The 18,735-nt window shown below is 52.9% G+C and overlaps 2 protein-coding genes across 3 annotated transcripts; one reads left to right on the top strand and one right to left on the bottom strand.

Annotated features, from left to right (window-relative positions):
• Nucleotides 1–23: 23 nt before the first annotated feature.
• LOC108099322 (set1/Ash2 histone methyltransferase complex subunit ASH2) lies at nt 24–3,694 on the bottom strand. Of its 2 annotated transcripts, XM_017202754.2 has the most exons (7): nt 3,469–3,694; nt 3,225–3,409; nt 2,818–3,162; nt 1,265–1,645; nt 925–1,205; nt 333–590; nt 24–274 (listed from the first exon to the last, which is right to left on the bottom strand). In XM_017202754.2, exons 1-7 carry the CDS (start codon nt 3,582–3,584, stop codon nt 170–172), a joined length of 1,671 nt encoding a protein of 556 aa, XP_017058243.1. In that variant the 5' UTR covers nt 3,585–3,694; the 3' UTR covers nt 24–169. The 2 variants fall into 2 exon arrangements, with proteins under 2 accessions (XP_017058243.1, XP_017058244.1); XM_017202755.2 differs by lacking the exons at nt 2,818–3,162; nt 3,225–3,409; nt 3,469–3,694 and adding an exon at nt 2,132–2,467.
• A 74-nt stretch (nt 3,695–3,768) lies between these two features.
• Nucleotides 3,769–18,701, top strand: LOC108099320 (ubiquitin carboxyl-terminal hydrolase puf). The gene is given in 22 exon segments (XM_017202752.2): nt 3,769–4,200; nt 4,271–4,600; nt 4,603–5,310; nt 5,589–6,291; nt 6,353–7,262; nt 7,322–8,208; nt 8,323–9,529; nt 9,531–11,599; nt 11,657–11,843; nt 11,902–12,548; nt 12,607–12,730; nt 12,786–12,973; nt 13,030–13,300; nt 13,366–13,548; nt 13,795–14,194; nt 14,257–14,362; nt 14,425–14,596; nt 14,676–14,866; nt 14,922–15,274; nt 15,343–16,312; nt 16,372–16,709; nt 16,770–18,701. Coding segments are annotated over 22 exon segments (11,721 nt in total). The 5' UTR covers nt 3,769–4,157; the 3' UTR covers nt 17,504–18,701.
• Nucleotides 18,702–18,735: the final 34 nt, after the last annotated feature.

Below are 18,735 nucleotides of genomic sequence, written 5' to 3'. Positions count from 1 at the left end.
TTCGAATAAGGGTTCTTGCATGGTTCTGGTTTATAACATGATAGTCTTTTTAATGATTTTTTTACATATATTCTTCTTGGCAAAGAAAAAATGGATACAAAAATAACACATTTATCTTTAGATCTAACGAATTAAAAGTGAATTTAGACCAGCTTTTACATATCCCTCATTATAGACTCATATTATCCAGGCGTAGGCGACCATCATGTTCAGTGAGGTAGAGAGTATCCGCTAGACACTGCTCCGTTATTAGCTCCTCCACGCGATCATTCATCTAAAATGAATTGTATAATTAATATTTGTTTTTCTCTTAAATGAGTGAATTATTTTACCCCCTTAGCTTTGCGGTCGGTAAGCACTTCAGGATACTTGAAGGCGGGTCCAAAGTTTACACTAACGGTGGCACTTTTGTGGATCGAAATGGCCGGAAAGTAGCTTCCGGCGTAGATGTCCTCAAATGCCAAGCCCTGCGACTGGCCATTCTTAAAGAACTCAATCTTACTTCCCTGCAGAATGTGCAGATTCTTGAGCGTCTCAGTGATCTTGTCCTTGTCCTCGTAGTACAGATGCGACTTGAACTTGACCAGAGGCTGTTGGAAATGAATAGACGGCAAAAGGATCGCCAATTAGGGAGGGTCGATTTGTAAAGATGCGGAACAATAAGAATGTGAAGGGGAGATACAATATAGGCTAATTATCAGGCTTGAACTTCTATTTAAAAAAAAAAAATTGAAACCAGAAAAACGGAGAGCTTAAGATCCAAAAGCATACGTGGGGTTAGCTTGTCAATTGCAAATGCAAAAATTAATTTTAAACAAACAAATCCTTTGTAAAACTCGTAACATGCAAATTAATAGTAATTCCTATGAGAACCATTTTATTCAACTCCGCGTAAACTGTTTTGGATTAATTATTTTAGCTCACCCGATCCTTGAATGTGTTGGGCAGATAGTCTAGCGTCTTTTCCTCAGGAAGTTCTATGAGAAATCCCAGAGTGTCGCCCTCCACATAGGCATCACTGTAGTGTTTACCATGGCTCTCAGTAAACTTGGTGCCCTTACGAGATCGCCAGGAGTAGCCAAATTTATCGTATCCGAGGGGAGCCTGCAGATTTCCATATTCCCTGCCCCAACCAAGTCGTGTGGCAGCTCCTTCGGGCATTTCCTCGATGGTGATCTCATAGTACCAGCAGCCCCGATTCACAGCTGCGGAAAAATGCAGAATTTATATGGAATTCATATTAGGAAGTATAGAGAATTCTTACAGTGGGTGGCCCGGACCATGCAGTAGCCCCTTTCTCCCGTCACCGCCAGCCGATCCTCGCTAATCTTGAGTTGTGGCGCCCGATCGTGCAGTGCCAGGAGCACGGAGTGGGGCACCAGGGTGCGATAGAGCCATCCGGGAATGGGTTTACCCGCCCAGTCGGAGCTCTCGTCGAATTCCTGGCGAAAGGGCGCATGCGGATCCGGTTCGGCGAGTATGTAACGATATCCATCTTTGTTAAACGGGTGCTCTAGCGGATAGCCATGTGGTGGCAGCTTTACATTCGCCGTAATGTCCGAGCTGGGACGACCCTTCTTGCCCGTTGGTCCGGAATCCGTGCCGGGGAATTTCCTTTTCTGTCTATTATTCTTGGACAGCGCAGCTGGAAAAAGGGTGGAGCATTATTTATATGGATAGAAAAACTACTTTTAGATATGCAATTAACAGAAAGTAAAGGATACATTCGCCCAACTTAATGATATTTCGAATTTAGGAAGAGGTAATCAAAATAAGAAATTCGCTTTCTTTATAAAGTATCTTGAGGAGCGCAACTTTAGTAATAATTTGTGTGCAAAATTAAAAATTTCTGAAGTTTTCTTTTAATGCAAATTTATTCAGAACTGTTCCCAATTCCTCTCTGAGTCCACGCCTGTGTCTCTTCTAGAGAACTTTTGGAAGGAATTTGTAGATATTTCTGAAGGTCACTTCTAATTCTTCCCTAAAGGAATTTCTATTGATTAGTAAAGTATGTGGATTAATTTAGACTCAATTGTATCCTCCACTTGATTCTTTTCACAATGGAAAATGTTTGCTGGGACGGAACTGGGTGTCTGGGCAAAGTTCGGGCCGTTTGCGTTTCCGGGCTTACACTCCTCGTCCGGAAAAGATGACGACATGGCAGGACGCGGTGTCGCAGGAGTTCCCTTTGGAGCCGGAGGAGCAGGGGACTTTCAATTGCGTAGTGCTCCAAAGTAAATCAAATCAAAATCAATTCCCCTGAAAGAGCACCACACCACGAGCACAACACACACACAGGCAAAAGTGTTCCAAGCGTAACTATTTGTTTGTTTGTAATGAATGAGCCCAGTTGAGCGCTTCTGCCAGCCCCACCCCACTTCGCCCCTGCCCCGCCCACAATCCGACTACGTGGGGCTGCTCTCTCTCCCTCTCTCTCCTTTTCTCTTTATTTTGTATCTGTGTGCGTGTGCAAATCTAAAACTACGATCCCAATTGCGATTTCCAGTTGCCTTGCTTTGCCAAACACTTGCGAAAGAGCATACGAAGGGGAGACGCGGTGAGCGGTTGTTTTGTTTGCGGAAAGTGAGCGAAGCGAAAGGCGCGATAAATAGGGAACAAAAAGGAAGCGAAATAGGCGACACGCAAACCACTGTGCGAAAATCAGCTGGGCAACCAGTGTTGCCAATTTAACACTTATACGCTAATCCCTTTGCATTTTTCAACAATGTACAGCCAAATTAAAGGACAGAAGAGTTCAAGATAATACTGCAATTTTTGTGATTGGGCATCTGGATGTGAAGTCTATATTAAACTCACCTTGAGTGTATCCATCATCGGTGAGCCGCAGAGCGCCACTTTTGCTCATGCTCTCATAGTTGGGTTTAATGATCCTCAGATCCTGGTGAAAGAGACCGTACATGGAGCCATGTTCTGAATGCTCCTCGTAGGTGAACAATGTCTGCACATCCTTGACCAAGGATCTTTGTACAGTGCTGTACCAGGATTGGGTAAGCCTGCGCGGCATAGTGGTCATGGCTTCCCAGTACTGTTCAATGTAAGGAATGATCTCCTTGTCCTTGCTAAACTGGATTTGTCGTCGTCCTTCTCTTGCAGCCGCCTGCTGCATGTTGGCAATGGCACAGTGACACATTTGAGAAATGGCTAAGAATCGTAGAGGTTTAGCATTATTTGAAGGATTGCGAACATGTATATACCAAACTTACTAGCCTGACTCTTGCGGAAGCTCTCTAATCCGCTGGCGGAGCAGTTCTTGCAAACGAACACATAATTGGTGATGAAGGGTAACAGCTTGCCCTTTCCAAGTTGGTAGGATACGCATGACTCGTGCACCCAGCGCGAACAGGTGGCGCAGAGTAGCTCTACGATGTTCAGATTTCGCTCTTTGCCGCTAAAATAGGTGTTATCAACAAAAGCAAAATGAAACAATAAATGCAAGGCTTTCCATACCAGTAACAAACGCCGGCGGCAGCACGGGATTCCTGGGTCTTCTCCTCCTCCGGGTTGAAATTCACCTCTGAGCTGGACTCGGTGGGTGAGCTGGTGTCCATTTGGATGTCCTCCATGGCAGTGATACACTTTTTCAGTCAGCAATAAGCATGTAAACAAAAATTTACGGACCGCAAAAACAGTTTGGCTGGCCAGTGTGACCGTTCGCGAGAACACATGTATTCGAGCAGATACCCGCTAGCGGTGGAAGGGTCGGCGATAGCCGATAACCGATAGACGGAAAACATTTTGCGCACACAGCCTGACAACCCTGCCCCTGCCTCTTCGCTCCAACTCTGGCTCTTGCTTCGATTGTAATTGTATATATATACATATATATTCCAACCATATATATATGTTCGAGTGTAGAATTATCATTTTTTTGTTGCCGAAAAACTGTGTTCCGTGTTGAGAGGCGAGGGCGCCATCCTAAATGGCATTGCACGACCGCCGGGAGCGAGCCGAGCGAACCACGAAAACCGAGAGCAAGTGCCCGCAATCGAGACAGAGGCCGAGACCGAAAGCGAGACTCCGAGTCCAGCGAATCCCAGACGACTCCTAGACGCACAGGAGTCGCCGCTGGTAAGGCGGCCCTAACCCCTGGAAGCCCCCTAATCAGTCCGACGAGTCAGTGGACCTAGCGGAGCACCATGTGCGAGGTCTGCGCCGACTTCCAGAATCTCCTGGAGCTGTGTAAGTGATGAAAAAAAAGGAGCCCCTGCCCCCCGCCGCCGTTTACCAATTGTCTCCTTTTTATTTACAGATGAGGTGCGCGTGGCTAGCTCCGATCTCAAGTTCCAGCTGCTGCTGAAAAGCGAGATCGAGACCACCTTCAACTACATCCAGTCGTGGCCGCAGCGCCAGTGCATGTGCCTTTACCGGGACACCAAGAACTACGACCGCTTTAACCTGGTGGTGCAGTCACTGATCTGCCTTACGGTGCAGCACCTAAAGCACATCGACCACCTGATCGACAACTACAAAAGGCTCACCGCAAGCGCCGCCCAGGTAGTGGCCCAGGCCCAGGCCCAACAGCAGCGCGACGAGGCGGCGGCTCAGGCGGAGAACAAGGAGTCTTCTTCACCGCCCGAGGAGCTGAAAAAGAAGAACCGTCCGGATCCTCGAATGAAGATGCGAAGGGATCAGGCGATGGTCCAACAAAGAAGCCGCCAGTTGGTCCCTGCACTCCTCCGCCTCCGACGTCGACAGCGGCAGCCCCATCCCAGCACAAATCCCACCTGCAGTACACCGAGGAGCCCTGGATCCTGCCTGAAGTGGAGAAGCTCCTGGTGCTCGTCTCCAAAGTGTTCCTGCTCAACTTCCCGCTGTATATCGCCCACAAGCATGGCATGCACTCGCGCCTGGACGATCTGCAGGCGGAGGAGGCCCATCACCTGGCTCTCATCTGCGACCTGCACGACAACGACCTGCCCATCTACCTGCTCCGCAACGTGAGCCTCTTCTGCAACTCGGGTGGTTTCGGGGCCATGTCGCTGTGCTTCGAGCACCCCGACCTGCCGGTGTCCACCGCGCACTCGATGACCGCCGCAGTCTCGAACGTGAAGCTCTGGCTGAACTACCATTGCAACACGCAGCTCTTTGTGCCGCTGCGCAGCCGCATCCTGCAGTACATGTGCAAGCTGTCGGACCAGAGTCTTCGATCCGCCGCCACTCGCGCCATGGCCGACTTCGTGTGGTCCTCCATGCGGGACCCGCTGGACGTGGCCGTCAACTTCGACACCGAAGGACTGGCCCTGGCCTTCAAGTACTTCACATCGACCACGCTGACCATGCGACTGGCAGGTATGTCTGCTAGGAAGCCTTAGAGCATATATGTTCCAATTGAGGTTCTAATAGTGTTTGCATGAAACAACCTTGTGCGAATAATTTGCGATCTTATTTATTTTATGTATGAAGTTATACAACGCACTGCTTTATGTCATGAGTCATTAAAATTGAGATGATGCTTGTATTCAAAATGTCACTTTATATATATAGTTTCCAAATTATCTCTCAACATTTCATATGATGATACGGTATTTGAAATTTGATTTTAATATAATAAATGTCAATCCTTTTAGGCATGGCCCAGATCAACGCACACATCAACCTGTTCAACGAGATCTGCACAACGGAGACAGTTAACGAAGTAGAACTGTTTGGACAGCGCATTGCCAACTGGTTGACCGATAACCATATTGTGCAGCATCTTTTCGGTCCGAATCTGCACGTGGAGATTGTGAAGCAGGCGCACGTGTTGCTCAACTTTCTGGCGGTGGAGAACCAGATCTCCGAGGAGGACATCAAACTCATTTGGCAGGCCACTCAGTTGAAGCACTGCTCCAAGACAATCTTCGACATTCTGCCGTCGCTGGTCAAGAACCTCACACCGCGTCCGTCCATGCACCTCTACTCACTGCTCTGCCGCATGGATCCCAAGGAGCACACCGAGCAGAGCATCTACATAGCGTCGGCTCTCACAAAGCTGCTGTGGACGCGAGACTGCTCGCGCAGCCAGATGAACCTGATGCAGGACCACCTGCTGGGATCCAATGTGACTGCTTCGAGCTCCGACAGCGGCAGCATTGAGGGCAGCAACACGGAGGACGACCACGTGGGCGCCGACGACAGCAGCATCGCCAGCGGTGGAGGCGGTGGCAACAAGAGTCCAATTGATGGAGTAACGCCGTGCAAGCAGGCGCGCCACAGGCGGCACATCTGCGACCCGACCACCGAGAAGGGCAAGCAGATCAGTCCAGAGGATATGGCCAAAGTGGACATTGTGTAAGCATAAAGTTTGTTTATTCTGGTATGTGTGTTGATGTCCTTTCCTTGATTCCCCCAGAAACAATCGGATTGTGAACATTATCGACAACACGAGCAGCGAGGAGGAGCTGCAGTCGCGAGCCGCACTTGAGCTTCAGCTCCACCGCAGCCGAAAGAAGACGACCAACAAGCGACGCCGCCAAAAGGCCAACAAACAGATCGTTATTCCCCAAGAGATGGTCGAGATTTGGGAGGGAGGCGAGGATGTGCCCAGCAGTGACGAGGCGGATGCGGACGGCGATGGAGATGGCGAGGGCGAACTCTTGGCCGACAGCGACGAGTGCAGCGATGGAGCCACAAGCCAATTGGTGCCCGCCGCCGTGCTGAAGCATCTGCAAGGTGAGGGACCCTACATCCGGGCCATCGAGACCAACATAAGCGAGCTGCTCAGCGGTGCTGAGAACGACGGCAGCTACTCCTCCCCAATGAGCAACAAATCGGAAAAGAACCTGGCCGACTTCGATGACGAGGACGTGTCGCCATGCGAGGAGGAGCTAGCACAGTTAGTCAGCTCCCGCGCGAACTGCCGGGATGTTCCGCCAGCATTTGCCGCTGCTGCCGCCGCCATGATGGTGGCCCAGTCAGCGATGGCCCTTCAGAAGTCAGGGGAGTCCAACGTTGCTGCCGCTGCAGCTGCGGTAGCCGCTGCTGCGGCGGCCACAGGAAATGCCCAGCAAACACTGGTGGCCATGAATCGACAGGCTAGTGTCGCCGCCGCCGCTGCCGTGGCTGCTGCGGCCAAGGCAAAATCCGACTCTGATTTGGATCTAATGGAGGTGGCTTCCGCCGGCAAGCAACACCACTCCCCCAAGGCGAGTCAGGGCAGCTCAACATCTGGTGGTACTCCCGTGCAGCCCTCCTTCAAGCTGAACGATGTCTGTCAGCCTGGAAACACTCTGCTTTGGGATCTGCTCCAGGATGACAAAATTGTAAGACGAAATCAAGGGACCTTTATATAGGAATTCTATACAAATGCTTCTTGTTTCAGGGTCAACTGGGTGAATCCTTGGCCTTGGAGGCGGAGAAGGCGCTGGCCACTCTTCTGTGCTTCAGCATGGATCGCCAGCTGCGCACCAAGTTCATCGAAGGCTGCCTTTACAATGTGGCCAACAATCGGAGCGTAATTGTCAGTCTGCGACTGCTGCCAAAGCTGTTTGCCTCCTTCCAGCAATTTCGTCCTTCAGACACGCACTCGATGACACTGTGGGCGGAGCGGAATCACCGGATGATGCAGTGCTTCTTCAACAACATTCGCCACTATGCGCGTCGCCATGCCGAGATACTAATCACTCAGAACGGAGAGCAACAGCAGCAGCAGTTGGGCGGACAGCTCTACTCGCACAAGACACAAGTCTCTGTTCGCCTGCAGTTCCTCTCCTCGATCTTCTCGACAGTGGGATCGCCGAAGAGCTTCCGCCTAACGCTAGAGCAGCTGGACGCGCTCTGGGAGTGGCTGGCCCACGATCCGGAGTGCGCCGACTGCTACTTCTCGTGGCTGCAGTCGCAGGCGAAGGGCGGCGACCAGCATGCCCTTGGCATCGAGGCACTGCAGCATTTGTATCTAAAGAAGCTGCCCGAACTGCGACCCGAGGAGTTCTCCATGGTGGCGCTGGGCCTGTTCCAGCAGCTCTGCAGCTTCGCCCGCATTGCGATGGCCGAGTACGACAAGCACAGCGAGCAGATCTCGGCCAGCGCCAGTGCCGTGGGCATGTACCACCTGTGGAAGATCGCACTGCGCGCCCAGAGCAACGACGTCTCCTTGGCGGCCATCCAGTACATCAACATGTACTACATGGGACAGCAGCTGCGCCTGGAGAAGGAGTTCGTTTCCCAGTGCATGGAGAACTTGGTTCAAGCGGCAACGGCTCTGGAAAGGTATGTCGTTATATCCTATACAATCCGATACTCCTCAATAATATTTCGATATAGTACAATGCAGTAAACAATTTAATCTTATTGGAACTTATGATGATGCCTTCCCTCTTTCAGCATCGATGACGAGACTGCTTTAATGCGGGTGCAGCGCGGCCTCCTGTTGCTGAACACTCACCTGGACACTTTCCGGCGTCGGTATGCATTCCACCTGCGCCGCTGGGCCATCGAGGGCAAGGGGATCGGATCGCACAGCAACCTGAAGAACGAGGGGGCGGGTCCTCCACTGCGGATTGTGCTGCAGCAGGCGGGACTGTCGGAGAAGAGTCTGCTGCAGATGCACGCCTGTGATCTGATCGCCGACCTCAAGGCGGAGGTGTCCAAGTGGTGGGAGAGCCTGCAAACGGGACTGGCTGCACCTGTGCTCGGACTGCTGCTCAGCGATGGACCGCTGCGGATCATCACACAGGGACAGGAGCTGACCTCGGACTACGACGAACGAAGTCTCGGGGATGCCGGCTTCAAGGACAACCAAATCGTATACGTGTCCCTGGGAGGACGCGGCGCCAGGCGAAAGGAGTCGAATTTGGAGCACCCGTCAATGCTTCCTCCGCCGCCAAAGGAGTGCCTGCCCACGGTGCTCCTCCTGCAGCCCAAGTACTTCGAAAAGCTGTTCTGTCTGATGCAGACTCTCGGAGACATGCAACCACAGGCGGCGACTGTGAATCCCCAGCACCACACCAAGGCGCAGTTGCTCTCGCGTCGCGTGTGGGACATCCTTGCCATGCTGCCCACCAATCCACACATACTGGACGCCTTCAAGAGCCTCGTCTCCGACCTTAGCGAACTGGAGCAGCTGGACGCTGGCGGGGAGGAGGAGCAGCTGGCCACCAAGCGCAAGCAGATCAAGCAGAAGTTCAGGGACCTCCTCGATCCGAACAATCTGCAGAAGTTCATGTACTCGCTGCACATCGTGGAGAGTCTGGCGCTGACCAGTTCCAGACGAGGGGAGTCCAACGGCAGCCTGGCCATTGGCCATCCTCCGGAGCAGATCCGAGTGAAGAAATCTTCGATGGGGAGGCGCCGCAATAGCAACGAGCAGCCACCACCACCGCCGCCGGAGGTCAAGCAGAGCAAGGAGCAGCTGTGCGAGCTGGAGGCCCCGCTGACGCCCACTCCCTCCTCCGGACTGCAGGACGTGGAGACGGAGGCCAGCAGCAGCAGCGGCGGCGACAAGGAGAACCAGCCGAAGCAGCACAGCAAGCGGCAGAAAAAGAGCGAGGCCTTCGACCAGGAAAAGGAGCGTCCAGTGGGCTGTTCCACGCCCCCCGTCTCCGACTCCTCCGCCGCCGCCTCAACTTTCCGTGATGGAGAGGGGCGACAACAAGTGGAGCGAGGCGTTCGTCAAGTGCGGCGGACTGCGACACCTCTACGAGATCTTCAGCGGCGGGCAACTGCAGCAGAGTGCGCATCCCAAGGAGCTGGCGTTGAACGAGTGGCGCCACGATTGCCTAGCGAGTCTGCTGCGCATCCTGTGGCTCCTGGGATTCGAGGAGCTGCAGTCGCCGGATGTGCATGTGCTGATGTCCCGTCCGCATCCCTTTATGCTGCAGTTGATGGAGGTGCCGGAGTGCCTGACGCGTCTCTCGTCGATCCTCAACGACGAGGTGCATCAGCAGCACCAGGCCTCGTCGGCCAACCCACTGGTGTTCCCCTACCAGTTCCAGCACTTGCGCACCGGATTCTGGGGTCGAGCGCAGCTCATCCAGTTCGCCATGAACATCCTGGTGAGCTTCGTGCACGCCTCGGCGGAAGCGAGGAGGCTTCTCTGGGCGCAGTCGGACACGGATCACTGCCGCTGGCTGCAGAAGTTCATCCTGGAGGATCCGGAACCGGCGGTGCGCCGCGAAATCTGCGCTGGCTTGTACCGCATCTGCCTGGGAAACGCACACAGCTATCGCCTCCTATTGGCGCCACTGCTGCACAAGCTGATCGCCCTGCTTCCCCTGGCGGAGCAGATGAGCTCCGGCACCCAGCCCACGCAGTTCCTGCTCTCCGAGGAGGGCAAGGATCCGTACGGTCCCGCTTGCCGCGACTACTTCTGGCTGCTGGCCAGACTGGTGGACACTCTCTCGCCGGAAATGGTGGCCGAGGAGCACATCGACATCGAGATGCTGTGCGAGAGCATCTCGCAGAGCATTCTTACCCGGGACTACTTCGAGCTGCGCCACGGCTACCAGGACGACGGGCTGGTGGGTCTGCTGAACCTCATGTCCAACCTGATCAAGTACGACACCACCTTCAAGTACACCCCGAAGGCCCTGTCCTTCATTGAGCAGCTGATCGGCTTCCTGTTCGACATGCCCTCGCCGGCGGATCGCCAGAAGCCCAAGTGCAAGTCGGGCACCTCCCGGGCGGCCGCCTACGATCTGCTGGTGGAGCTGTGCCGCGGGTGCGCCACCAACTACGGCTATCTGCACGGACGCCTCCTGGCGCAGCACAAGGCGGGACCCAAGCAGCCGTATCCCTGGGACTACTGGCCGCGGGACGAGGGTCGATCCGAGTGCGGCTACGTGGGCCTGACCAACCTGGGAGCCACCTGCTACATGGCCTCCTGCGTCCAGCACTTGTACATGATGCCGCAGGCGAGGGCAGCCGTGCTGAGGGTTCCTCCCACTGCCGCGCGCAAGCACGGACCCACGCTCCTGGAACTGCAGCGTATGTTCGCCTATCTGCTGGAGTCGGAGAGGAAGTCCTACAACCCGAGAAGCTTCTGCCGCGTCTACCAAATGGATCACCAGCCCCTGAACACGGGCGAGCAAAAGGACATGGCCGAGTTCTTCATCGACCTGGTGTCCAAGCTGGAGGACATGACGCCCGACTTGAAGCACCTGGTGAAGAGGCTCTTCTGCGGATCCCTGAGCAACAACGTCGTCTCCCTGGACTGCGGTCACGTCTCCCGCACTGCAGAGGACTTTTACACGGTTCGCTGCCAGGTGGCGGATATGCGCAACCTGCAGGAATCGCTGGACGAGGTCACCGTAAAGGACACTCTGGAGGGCGACAACATGTACACCTGCTCGCAGTGCGGCAAGAAGGTGCGAGCGGAGAAGCGGGCCTGCTTCAAGAAGCTGCCCCAGATCCTCTGCTTCAACACAATGCGCTACACCTTCAACATGGTCACCATGCTGAAGGAGAAGGTGAACACGCACTTCTCGTTCCCGCTGCGCCTGAACATGTGCCACTACGTGGAGAAGACCCTAATGCCGCAGCAGTACAAGGAGGAACGTGAGAGGCGCCAGCGGGAGAACGAAGGAGCCGAAGCAGGCGGAGATGAGAACGACAACGAAAAGGCGGAGGCCACGCTGGATGCCGACATCGAGGAGTGTTACGAGTAAGATATCCCTTGCAATACCTTCTAGTTATACTCATTAATTCTTTATTCCAATAGGTACGAACTGGTGGGCGTTACTGTTCACACGGGCACTGCGGATGGCGGTCACTACTACAGCTTCATTAAGGAGCGCACGAAGACCAGCTATCATCCCCACGAACGCTGGTTCCTCTTCAACGACGCCGAGGTTAAGCCCTTCGATCCTTCACAGATAGCAGCGGAGTGTTTTGGCGGCGAGATGACGGTAAGTTAACCGTGATCCCATTCAAATTCAACAAATACTTATGTTGTTGCCTCTGCAGAGCAAAACCTACGACTCAGTGACGGAGAAGTATCTGGACTTTAGCTTCGAGAAGACCAATTCCGCTTACATGCTGTTCTACGAGCGCCGATTGCCTGAGCATTTGCAGCGCCGCCATTCCGAGCTGCTGGTTACACCAACGCCCAGTCCAACTGTGGAGGAGAAACCCGAGGCCGAAGAGCCCACTAAAATGGAAACCAGCAGCAGCGAAAGCAAGGCAGAGGTGGATGTTGAAGTGGATGATCCGGAGAAGGTTAATGAGCAGCCCACAAAAGCTGACAAAGATTCCGCGGAGACTCCCAAAAAGGAAGAAGTCACGGAGGAGAAGGCCAATGAGAAGGAGCCAGAGAATAAGGATTCCCGACTAAATGATAGTGAAACGAAATCTGAGGCAGATAAGAAGCCCGCGGAGAAGACGAGCGATGGCAAGGAGGAGGAGAAGCAGCCAACAGCCAATTGTGATAATCATAAGCCAAGCAACAATAGCCACAACAAAGCCAGCAACGATCAGCAGCCTTCCACGTCGAAGGCTGCCCAGAAGCTGCAACTAATTCGTCCGTTGCTGAACAAGGACCTGGAGGATTGGATCTGGCAGGACAACCGCCAGTTCCTGCAGGATCGCAACATCTTCGAACATACATATTTCAAGTGAGTTATGACTTTCTTATCCCATGTTTAACTTAATACAAACCCAATTTGCTTGCAGCTTCATGTGGCAGATTTGTGGGCACATACCCCAGTCGTTGATTTCGGAGACGGACGTCACCTGCATGGCAGCCAAGTTGTCGGTGTCGTTCTTCATTGAGACCTTCATTCATGCCAAGGAAAAGGTAAGTCTACCTTTATTAAAGCCTTGAAAGGCAGTAACATTTCCATACATTTCAGCCCACCATGGTTCCCTGGGTGGAACTGCTGACCAAGCAGTTCAATGCCAGCCAGGAGGCCTGCGAGTGGTTCTTGTCGCACATGTCGCTGGAGCCCTACTGGCCTCTTCAGGTTCTCATCCAGTGCCCCAACCAAATGGTGCGCCAAATGTTCCAGCGATTGGTTATCCACGTCATTCAGCAATTGCGGTAGGTCGTTCTGCAAAAATGTTCTTTTAACCGTTAAGAATTTATTTCACTGACAGCGCCTCCCATGCGGATCTGTATCTGGACGTGGAGACGGACGAGGACGACAAGGAGCAGATTGGCCAGGCCTCGTGCGTCACGCGTTTCATCGGTTCGCTAATCTCGCTGCTGGAGCAAGGCGCCCGAGCGAACCTGCGCCACCTGTCCGAGTACTTTGGCCTTCTGTGCGAGTTTTCGCGAATGGGAGATGAGGAAGCCATGTACTTGCTCCGCATTGGGATCCTTAAGAGCCTGGTGGACTTCTATCTCGGCCACAAGCAAACCGACAGCGTTAGTATATGGAAGGAATTAATGATTGGGATAACTATTCCTAAGGTTTTGTTTATTCCGAGCAGATCGACATAAGCTCGGACAACGAAGACAACTCCTCGGACGAGGCGCTTTCCGTGGAGAAGATGCGACCGGCCTCGCTGGACAAAATGATTGCGCTGTGCGCCAGCCTGGTGGAGAGATCTCGCGGACCCGATTTCCGGCTACGACTGTCGTCCAAAGACTTTACTGCTATCGCCGGCGGAAAGGTTATACTCAAAAAGCTGGAAAGCGCTGTCTATTCCGTTTAATAAATCCATCAATCAACCATTCAAGCATGCACATCCACTACCAACCAACCAACCAATCACAATTCACTATTCCAGCACTATTCCGAAACCGAATCCCCGACAAAAATCACGATAAAAATGCCATACAATTTCCGTTACCAATCGTGTTTGCTGTGTTCAAAGTTCCCTGCTTTTTGTTAAATGTGTTTCGCTTATATTTCGTAGGGGTTTCCATTTTTGTACCAACAAATAAAGGACGGCATTAATCCGCACCAGACCAAGCATTTAATCCACGCCCTCTGTCGCTGGGACGAGCGCCTGGCCACTCAGATCATCGGCATGCTCTTCGCCTCGGTGACCAAGCACACGGAGCTATGCGCGCCATTCTTCAAGCTGCTCACCTTGCTCACCGAGACGCAGGGCGGCCCGGTGGGCCTGCCCTGCTTCACCCAGCTCATCCTGCCGCGCATGTGGGACGCGGCCGAGTACTGCCCGCAGTCGGTGCTCGACTGGCTTTCGTTGCAGGCCACCAAGAACAAAATCGCCCACGCCTGGATCCTCCAGTCCGCCGAGCAGTGGCTCGAGCAATTCCTGTTGGCCCACGACAACACCCGAGTGAGGAATGGTATGATGATGGCACCTCTTCACCGGAGGATGGCTCTGATTAAAACTGTGTTTCTCTTAAAGCTGCCGCCTTCCTGCTGGTGGCTTTGGTGCCCTCGCAGCCTTTCCGGGCCAACTTCCGCGCCCACTCGCAGCACAAGCTGCTGGCCCTCAACCCGCACAGCTATCGGTGAGTTAGGATTTGTATAATATATATGATTCGTTACAAAAGTATTTTCTTTGCTTCCACAGCGACATCAACAGCGATGCCCAGGCTGTGCTGCACCAGGTGATCACTTTGCTGTTGCGCCTGCTGCGTCCTGCACGGGTCTATGCCGATATCGGGGCCCACGGCACCACCAAGCTGACTGCCTACTTCAACCTGCTCAGCTATTGTATGGTTTCAAAGACTGAAAAACTAATGGCAAGTTTAGCAGCAGCAGACTCTCATTACTTTCCAACTTTTTCCGTACTAAATGGCTCCGTTTTATTGCCACTTGCAGATAGGTTCGTTCATGCGCTCCCTGTGGGAGCTGTTTCATCCGCGCCTCTCGGAGCCCAGTGTTCCGGCCCATCACAACAAGCACGCTCTGTTAACATTTTGGCACCACTCACTGGTCGACTGTCCCGAAAATGCAGCCCAGGTGGCCAACTGCCCGGAGATCACGCGCAATATTGCATTTAACTACATATTGTAATGCATAATTAATTACTTTCCGAACTGTAATAACCAAAGGCTTACCCTACAGGGCCGACCATGACGACGCGGAGATCGTCACCTACAACCGTTCCATGCTGCCCGCCTACTACGGACTGCTCCGCCTGTGCTGCGAGCAGAGCCGAGCCCTCACCCGCCAGTTGTCCCAGCACCAGAATCTGCAGTGGGCCTTCAAGAACATCACCCCGCATCCCACGCAGTACGCGGCCGCCGTGGACGAGCTCTTTAAACTGATGGCGCTGTTCGCCACCCGCCATCCGGACGCCAGTGAGCAGGAGAAGCTCGATGTCACCCAGTTCAGGCGGGCAGTGATCGTGTCCTACACCAGCAGCCTGGATGCTCGGGTATCGTGGTCCACGCTGATCAGCGCTCTCAAGATACTTGGTGAGTTTAACTGCTATTTCATCTAAGAATTCCTCTGAACATTTGTATTATTTATTTGTTATATAAAGTGGATAACGAGGAGGACCGCACAATGGTGATCTTCAACGGGGGCATCGAGATGTGCTTCGAGGCGCTGCACACGCTACATTCCATGCACCACGAGGCCACCGCCTGCCATGTAGCCGGGGATCTGTTCGACCTCCTTGGCGAAATGCTCCTTCTTTTGGCCACGTTTCGCACGCGCACCGACAGTCCGGCGCAAAAGAAGCAGCAGCAGCAACAGCAGCAAATCGAGCAACAGTTGCAGCTGCAGCAGCAACAGATGTTGCAGAAGCAACAGCAGCAGTCGCAGAGCCAGACGCAAACACCGCAGACGCCGCAGCAAAAGGAGAAGCAGCTGCAGCAGCAGATGCAACAACACCTGCAACTGCAGCAGCTGCAGCAAATGCAATTCCAGCAGCAGCACTTCCTGCGCCAGCAGCATCAGCACTCGGCGTTGGCCAAGGCACTTCCGGATGCCGTCAAGCGGCTGGCCACGCTGCTGAACACCTTCAACTCGCCCGAGATCAGCCGCATGGCCTTGGAAGTGCTTAAGGAGTTGGTGCGGAACACCAGCTTGGAGACCATCAGCATCCTGGCTCCCATCCTGATCAATTGCCATCTCTCCGTGGCGAATGCGCCCAATGCAATCGGACCCCTGGGACCTTACTTCCCGCGTCGTGGAGCCAAACACACGCCGTGGCCTTTGGGCGCCAAAAACTCACCCCGTCCGCCGCGTCCAATGGTACAGATGTGCATCGCTCTGGCGGAGCTGACGCCACGCGGACTAGACGCGGACTACGATGTTCAGGTGGAGTCCTTCTACAGACCCTACCACGACTTCATCGACGTCATGATGCGCATGTGCGTCAACACGGGCACGCTGAACGACACGCTGGTCAAGCTGCAATGCCTGGTCGCCATCGAATCGACGCCGCTGCACTTCAACTATTTGCCCAAATTCTGGGTGGGAATACACAATAATGCACTGACGCACAAGTGAGTTGAAATGCTGTTAACACAAAAGAGTTCTTATTACTTATATCCTTTTTTTAAAGATACGTTGAGCTGCTGGTGAAGAACCAACTGCTGGTGGAGTACTTGCACAATGTTTTGCGGGACGAGCGCAGCATGCTGAAGGACGCCTGCGTCCGCGAATTCCTGGAGCTGTACTACCACAAAGTGGCCGCTCAGCTGCCAGTGGCCAGAATGATCTACACGATTAACTACGGGATGCACTCGAAAGACGACATCGACGAGTTGTGCGGCGATCTGTTTGCCATTCGGATTATTGCCCAGGCCACTGGAGTGCCGGCCTCGGTGCGCAAGGAGCTGCGAGGGTCTTTGAGAGCGCTTCAGAACAAGAGCGAAAGATTCAGGAAAGAGTCGGAGCGGGGTAAGCTGACCCTATTCTGCTAAAGAACACCCATCTAATGGTATCCCCATTCTTTCGCAGATCCTTTCCCAAACAAGAAGCTGAAACGCGACTCCCAGAAGGAAAAGGAAAGGCAACAGGCGCAGTCGGAGAGCGAGAACGCCTCCTCGTCAGGAGATGCCGACAAGCCCGCAGACGTTTCCATGGAGTCCAGCGGCAACTCGGAACCAGTGACGGACACCACCAAACCACCCACTCCCGCCGGCAGCGAGGATGAGATGGAGAAGACGTCGATACCCTCGTCCGATGACGAGACCGAACTGGAGGATGAGCTGGAGCCGACGCCTAAGCGCAATAAGAAGGCGACGAACAAGAAGACCGCCCAGGATCGCATCAACGAGGAGCGTGAGAAGCGCCTCATCACGCTGATCACTATGGAATCGTATATCCAGAGCATTTTCGCCATCCTGAAGCGGGATTCAAGTGTGCCCAGTGCGGGGGCAACCAAGGAACCTAGTGAAGAGCCCTGTGGCGAGGCCTCCACATCAGCGGCCGCAGCTGTTAAGTTGTCCCGGCCCAAAGGAGCCTGCACCCCGCCCGAGCCAATGGCCGAAGCGAGCGACTCTCGGTGCAACATGGACACGGAGACCGAGGCGGAGGAGCCGTCGCCGAAGGCCAGCCAGACGAACGGAAGCCAACCGACCGAATCCCCGCCAGCGGCCTCCGGTGGAGACACTGCCCCCGCAAACCCCTCTCCCGCTCCCTCGGCATCCGTTGCGTCCACGTCCCAGGCGGCGAGTCCAACACAGATTTAGTTGTCATTCAACGATTTGCTCAGCATTTTGTTTTTCGGCAAGCCACTGGACTGATAATGGCCGCCGGGGGCTGACCACGGCCGAGCTCCTAACCTGTAAGAATTTCGTGGCCAAAGGTCAATGTTAGGTAAACGTAAGCAACCCAAGGTTGGTGCTAATGGTTGGCTTGGGGGCGAACCCACAACCCAGAAACACACAAAATCCGACAGACTAACGGCAGAGCAACACAAGCTATTTGGCCCCATTCCGATTTTCCATTGCGAGGAATCAGTGGACAGTGCTGCAAGTGGAAACGGGTTTGGGGTTAATAGATACTTAGTTAAGAGTTAAGCTTAACAACAAATAGTAATGTAACACACACATTCAAGCCCAACACGCAGACACACCCGACCGGTCCACACACATATATTCAATATATATAGAGATACATGTAACTAATTTAAGACTACCGAGCACGCAGATCCCCGCAGCGAAGGAAACCCGTAAGAGATCCCCTTTCATTTGGTTAGTTAAAAGGAAACGTTTAAGCCACACGATGGAGAAATTTGTTAAGCCAAATAAAAAATCACAAGAAAAGCGGTGGAACTAGGCATCATTAATACTACAAAATAAATGTGTGAACGAGAGCAGTTGAAGATCAGTGAAACGGCTTACGAGACGCTAATATCTATATATGTTGTATTAGATCCATTAAGTATCATTTATGAAACGATGCTAAGAACATTTGCTTACCTTCCTCTCCCGCCACTCCCCCCACAACCCCCATGCACCAAAAGCGATACGTTAGAAGTGAACAGATATTATAATAATAGAACTTAACGAAACATTTTAAATATTGGATGTGTTAAAATATGTCATAATCATTTTCAATGTAAATCGCATTACGCAAACCAATCGAACAGTTTTTAGTTCACGTCCGACAAGGATACGATGTAATGTTTAGCTCGTAAGGATTGTAGAGAGTTGTTGTCCCAAGTGAAACACGACAGGACAAAAATGATAACATTAAATAAAGTAACTGGCCAGCGCCGAAAAAGGTCGCGTATATTGATAGTTTTAAGCACACACAAACATAAGCGATCGAAATCCACACAATGTAATGTTGAAAAACAAACAAAAAAAACAAAAACACAAAACTAAATCACACCCAAACAAATCATGAGAATAATAAGTTTAAATGATATGTAATTGAATCGAATGAAATATTTTTTATTGGGCGGTTATTTAAACCT

The sequence above is a fragment of the Drosophila ficusphila genome, unplaced genomic scaffold, assembly GCF_018152265.1.
Source record: "Drosophila ficusphila isolate 14025-0441.05 unplaced genomic scaffold, ASM1815226v1 contig_791, whole genome shotgun sequence".
NCBI classification, from domain to species: domain Eukaryota; kingdom Metazoa; phylum Arthropoda; class Insecta; order Diptera; family Drosophilidae; genus Drosophila; species Drosophila ficusphila.
The sequence above is the reverse complement of the archived record's forward strand: the minus strand, read 5'-3'. Positions and strand labels throughout refer to the sequence as shown.